This window comes from Alnus glutinosa, chromosome 11 (genome assembly GCF_958979055.1).
Source record: "Alnus glutinosa chromosome 11, dhAlnGlut1.1, whole genome shotgun sequence".
NCBI classification, from domain to species: Eukaryota; Viridiplantae; Streptophyta; class Magnoliopsida; order Fagales; family Betulaceae; genus Alnus; species Alnus glutinosa.
Window position 1 is genome coordinate 23,187,801 of NC_084896.1, and position 6,246 is coordinate 23,194,046.

General features: G+C 32.2%; 1 protein-coding gene across 1 annotated transcript; it reads left to right on the forward strand.

Moving 5' to 3' along the window:
• The first annotated feature begins 210 nt into the window (after positions 1-210).
• LOC133882332 (serine carboxypeptidase-like 18) lies at positions 211-5,819 on the forward strand. The gene is made up of 14 exons (XM_062321475.1): positions 211-425; positions 519-664; positions 1,727-1,803; positions 1,929-2,051; positions 2,856-2,958; positions 3,068-3,105; positions 3,213-3,314; positions 3,442-3,528; positions 3,621-3,776; positions 3,922-3,993; positions 4,084-4,205; positions 5,234-5,347; positions 5,443-5,497; positions 5,605-5,819. Exons 1-14 carry the CDS (start codon positions 298-300, stop codon positions 5,686-5,688), a joined length of 1,407 nt encoding a protein of 468 aa, XP_062177459.1. The 5' UTR covers positions 211-297; the 3' UTR covers positions 5,689-5,819.
• Positions 5,820-6,246: the final 427 nt, after the last annotated feature.

The following is a 6,246-nucleotide window of genomic DNA, read 5'->3' on the forward strand; positions in this document are numbered from 1 at the left end:
GATCCCACAGCTACAAACCATCCAGTGTCTAGAGTTCTTTGAATGTTCAGTAAATAATGGAAGGCTGACACTGAATTACAGATGAGCTATCCGGCCAAACCCTTGCACCTAACTGTACGTCTGTCATTCATCAAAAGGTCATCGCACGTGCCTAATTAATCCTTAATCTCTCGCTAACCCCATTAATTTAGTAACATATAAAACTTTCACAGTCCCATCATAGATTTCGCTCACTTTTCCTTTTTCTATTGGTTTGTGGCCGGAGCCATCACTTGCCCAGAAAAGTGTAGGAGGAAAATGAGGCTACAGCGCTTGATCAGTGTACTTCTTCTCCTATTGGGTTTCTCCGGCATTGCGGTCTCTCAGTCGATAGTTGAATATGTGCCGGGATATCCCGGCAAGCTCCCCTTCAAACTTGAAACTGGGTACGTAATCAAATTTATTTTCTTTTTTCTTCCATTTTCTTGTGAGTTTGATAATTATAATTAACATGTAGGATTGTGGGTTTTTGTAATTAGATACATTGGAGTAGGCGAAACTGATGAGGTGCAGCTATTTTACTACTTCATTGAGTCCGAGAGGAGCCCTGTTGAAGATCCTCTTGTTCTTTGGCTCACCGGAGGCCCTGGTTGTTCCGGTTTCTCCGCGCTTGCTTTTGAAATCGGTAATTGTGCCTGTTGAACTCTCTCTCTCTATCTCTCTTCAACATTCTTCTATGGGGCTTGTTATTTGCATTTCAATTGCACAAGGGGCCACCTTCATGTGAGGGGGTGTTGTATTCCTGTTGTGTACCTGAAAGTATAAATAGCATTTTTCTTCTTCTATTGACTTCGCTCCTTATCTAGAAGGGGCTCATCATGGATGGATGCATAGGTGGTGGATAGTCTAAAATTTATTTGGATAGTTTGTCTTATATAAACTCTTTTACCGTTGCCGTTCAAATTACTAATTTGAAAGAAGTAATGCTATAAGGAAAATTCATTTTTTCCTTGTGTCCTTCCAAAATTAATGTGACTTTTAAAATTACTATTAGTTTGTAATAAATCATTATTAAATTTTGATTTAATGGTAATTTTAAAAGTTACATTAATTTTGAGAATATATATATATATATATATATATATATATATATATATATATATATATATATATATATATATATATATATATATATATATATATATATATATATGAGTATTTCTTCTAAGATTACTCCAAGCAAAAGAAAAAATTTCAAGGGAGGGGAGCCAGGCCCGTAGCCTTGTTTGGTAATAGTTTAAAAAAAAATAAATAAATAAATAACAAGGAATTCAAAACACATAATACATTTCAAATATAGACCCTAATAAAAAAAACATTTATCACTTTTATATTCCATCAAATTAATTTTTCAAATCAAAACTGAAAAATAATTTTTAAAACTTTTGTCAAACATACTCGGGTTCGGACGTCTTTGGATTCTGGCCCACAACTAGCCGTAGTAGTAGCTTGGGCGTCTTCTATGTACTTGGCCCATGGGTGATATAATAAAGGTCAGATTTTTTTTTTTTTCATATATTAATAAAAAATAATAATAATAATAATAAATAAAGTTTTGGGTTTTCTTCCTCTCCTTTTTAGGCCTGCGATTTGATGATTTATTAAGGAAAATTTGGTTGAATTCTGCTGAAAAAAGTTGGTTTGTTTTTAATTTTGTTATAGTCAACGAGCTTCGCTCTTGGTGCAGGTCCATTGACTTTTGACTATGCATCTTACAATGGGACTTTGCCATCTGTCACACTGAACCCATACTCATGGACCAAGGTGCATAACTTCATTAAAATCATGGGTTACTGATCAAAATTTTCTGTTCAATTAATGGTGTATTATTTTCTAATTTTATTATTATTCAAAACTCAATATAACTAATTATTCAATTAATTAATCAGGTGGCCAACATTATCTTTATTGATGCACCAGTTGGAGCTGGATTTTCATATGCAAACGACTCAGCTGATTATTACACCACGGACACAAAATCAGCAGCTCAGACCTATATCTTTCTAAGGAAGGTGAGAGTCTAGTAGAGAAAGTGGATATTTATTTAAATGTTGATTTATTTGTTAAGCTTCAAAAGTTTTATTTATATTAAAGTATTAAATCAGTAGTTATCCTAAAACTGATTTAATTATTTAATTAATATTTTAAGATAAAAGTATACATAATCTCTTCAAATTACTATTTCATTGTCAATGTCCCTCTAATGACAAAAATACCCTCAATAAAATTATTAAAATTAAAAAAAAAAACTAAAAAAATAATTAAAAAAATTAAAAAAACAAAAAACAAAATAAAAAATAAAAACAGGTTTTTCTTCTTTTTTTCATTTGTTTTATTTTTTAAAAATATATATATATTTCGTTTTTTTCTTTAATTTTTTAATTTCTTTTTTTAGTTTTAATTTTTTTTTTTCGAATTTATAAAGACAATTTTGTCTTATTGAAAAAATTTAAGGTCATTTTTGTCTTTTTGTTGGTCTTAAGGGGGAACATTGACATGTTTTGGTAGTTTGAGGGGAACATTGACACAATTGATAGTTTGAGGAGACATTGACAATTGAGTGGTAGTTTGAGAGATATATGTACTTTTATCATATTTTAACACTCACCCTTGCGTGTGAGTTCAAATATTTTCTCAATAAGTGAAGTCCAACACGTGAAAAACTGAAATGAGGTAAATTGTAGGGTCAAGTTCAAATTCAAGATCTTTACTTTAAAACAATGTTAAACCACTAGTTATCTCAAAAGTTTAAGCTAATAATAAATAATTGATTTAATGATTTAGTTAATATTCTAATGTAAAGTGATTGTTAACAGTGGTTGCTTAATCACCCAAATTTTCTTGGAAATCAACTATATATTGGTGGTGATTCATATTCCGGCATCATTGTTCCTATCCTCCTTCAAAATATACTGAAAGGTATTAGAAAAAGTTCTTCTTTCTTTGTCCAAAAACAAACATTTTTTTTTTTAATTTAGTAAAGTTTGATTATAAGCTTAATTATCTTTTGGTTTATGCTGTAATACAGGTCTGGAAGACGGGCTCAGGCCAAAAATGGAACTTCAAGTACGTGATCTAATTATATTAACTCCAATTATTTATTTGTTCATAATTTTGTGTTCTTGGCAATCACTAAAGAAGCATTAATTATGAATATTTTTGAATTGTAACAGGGATTCTTGCTAGGGAATCCGGTGACGGATTCTTATACTGATGTAAACTTCCGGATCCCATACGTGCACAAAGTGAACCTTATATCAGATGAACTCTACGAGGTGATTTAACAGATCATAACACTGAACCGCCCGAAAATTCTTGTTTCAATTTTTCCTATTTTCTCCGCTATTTTCTTTGTTTTCCATCTTACTCTAAAACTTAATTTGAATGGGTGTTCTTTTCCAGGATGCCAAATTGTATTGCTCTGAAGATTATGTCAATGTAAATATTAACAACACACTATGTGTGACAGCTCTCCAAGCGATCAAAGAGGTTATAAGGATTACTACTTCTGGTTTTGCTGATGAATGTCGTGCCTAAAATCTCGAAGGGCTTTGAGAATTAATTTCCATTTAATTTTGCAGTGCCTTCTACAAATAAACCTTTGCCAAATTTTGGAACCTCAATGTGCCTTTGCATCCGGAAAACCAAAGGAGATTGAATGGGATTTGAGAGTTCAGGAATCAGGAACCATGGATTACCTCCTCTCACAAAATGAACTTCCCGAACTGCGGTGCCGGGTAAACCAACATCCTCAATATTGATACGACAGTTCTAACTAACCCCTCCGTTCTTTTATTGAAAATACGCTTGTTTATGTTTGCTACATTATATATTCTTGAAATGTGCAAAAATTCGGGAATTTGATTGATTTATTCTCTCTAGGGCTTCACTTATGTACTTGCTTATAAGTGGCTGAATGATGAGAGAGTCCAAAATGCTCTTCAAGTCCGAGTGGTATGCAAGTTGTAAGAGTAGTTTCACCTTGATTGAAAGAAAATACTACGCAAATTGTAAATGATGATTTTATTTTATTGCATCTATCAGGGAACCGTAGAAGCATGGAAAAGGTGCCCTAGGAATTTTTCGACTTACACAGAAGATGTCACAAGTAGTGTCGCATATCAAAAGAATCTCACTGAGACAGGTCTCCGAGCTCTGATTTACAGGTTCTATTCCCCTCATAAAAACTTGCTTACCTTCATGACTGATTAACTGAAAAATGACCTTAATAATTCAAAAAGTTTATTTTGGTATAAGCAATGCTGCAATTATTTAAATCTGTAGCCTAATATAGAAATTCATGAAGTGTGTGTTTTTTTTACACAATGTCTCTAAATTTGTAGTTTATGAAAACAATACCTTGATTTCTTTGTTCTTTTTCTGAGATTGGGACCTAATTATAAAAAATTATCTTCTTTTCTCAAGGAAGTTTTGTACTCACATCTTCCTTTAACAAAGAAATTAGTGGAGTCCAAGAAGAATCCAAATCTTAAAAGTTTAAATTAATAGAAAATAGTGAATTTAATCATTTAATTAATATTTTAATATTCTTTCTCACTTGTGGGTTCAACTCGCTTTCAATAAGTGAGACCCAACAATTAACATATTCAATTGAAATGAAAGATGAATTATGAAAACAAGATTGAAGATGTTCATGATCATATAAGCATTACCTTTCTAACTAAGAATTATAAATGTCCATGGGCCTTACTCACTGTCAAAAGACGCCTTGAGAGAAGAGAGAACGCTATGGCTTATAAAGTTCCCATGTCATATATCTCTTGGCGACGTGGAACACTTTAACACGCCCCTTCACGTATGGCAGCTTTGGCCAGATACGTGTTCAATATCGGGAGGAAAAGACTCATCATCGTCCAAAGAACCCGCTTTGATACCATGTAAAAGTCTATAAGACAAGGATCTCTTGGCAATGTGGGACTCTTTGACATGCTTCCTCACATGTGACATTATGGCCAAATTAACACGTGGACCAATAGAGGGAGTCGCCCAAAAAATCTTTTCTAATACATGTTAAAGACCAATGAGCTTAATTCAACCTCAAAAAATGTCTTGAGAAAGGAGGAATGCTCATAACTTATAAAGTTTACAAGTTAAGAATTTCTTTGACGATGTGGGACACTTTAACAAGAATTGTGCTGAAATTTCTCATTTTTAAATGTTCTTCCCTTTGCAGTGGCGATCATGACATTTCTGTGCCATACGTTGCTACACTTGCATGGATAAAAGCTCTTGGTGTGGCTGTTTTTGATGAATGGCGTCCTTGGTTCGTTGATGGTCAAGTTGCAGGGTGAGTACTTCTAGGATTTGCATTATTTCAAGAAAATTAGTCGCCTAATTAATTTTATCTCCCCTTTAATCTCTCTTAAATATACTCCTTTGCAGATATCAAGTGAAGTACATGAATGATCACTACCGCTTGACTTATGTGACTGTAAAGGCAAGAAAAGAGAGAATTTATACTTCACATTTATCTTTATTTTTTATGATTTTCACAAGATTAAAATGAAAGTATAATTAATTATTAATGTACCATAACATATACAGGGCGCAGGTCACACAGCCCCAGAGTACAAGCACAAGGAAACCCTTGCCATGGTTGATAGATTTTTTGCTCGTTACCCCATCTAATTGCCTGTGTTGAAGAACGGAATTTTCTATATATTATTGTCTTGGAGAAATATTTTGAATAAAAATCTTCTTGTACTGTATTAATGTAGTCAATAGGAAAAATTAATTATATCAACACTTTTATGCTTCAATTAAGGTTTATTGACTAATTGAAAACATTAATTGAAAACCTTAAAAACTCACTAGACATTTGTTTTATACATCGAAACTAAATATTTATGAACAAGTTTATCTTCCTAGTTTTGTCTTAAAAATATATATATATGCTATAAAGAAAAATTTACATTAATGAGGATGGTTAGGTTTTAAGAAAGTCAAGAGTATCCACAAAACCATGGACATGGCTTGGGAAAGATCGTTATAAAGCATTATATGAACTCTGTTCAAAGTGTACAAGTGATAATCTCAAGTTATTTTTTGAATTTTTTCAAGAATCATAATATTTATTAACACTTTGAAGATTTATCGAAGAATTGATTAAAATATCCAGAAAAGATTTACAACAAAGCATGAGCACTGACATCCAAGATTGGGGCAATGATAAAATAAAATTTCAAA

Bases quoted from the DNA above. Each gene is read 5' to 3' on its own strand.
- LOC133882332 (XM_062321475.1), top strand. From the start codon at position 298: ATGAGGCTACAGCGCTTGATCAGTGTACTTCTTCTCCTATTGGGTTTC. The intron at 2,959-3,067 runs GTATTAGAAAAA...GCTGTAATACAG, and splicing joins CCTTCAAAATATACTGAAAG to GTCTGGAAGACGGGCTCAGG. The intron at 5,498-5,604 runs GCAAGAAAAGAG...TAACATATACAG, and splicing joins TGACTTATGTGACTGTAAAG to GGCGCAGGTCACACAGCCCC.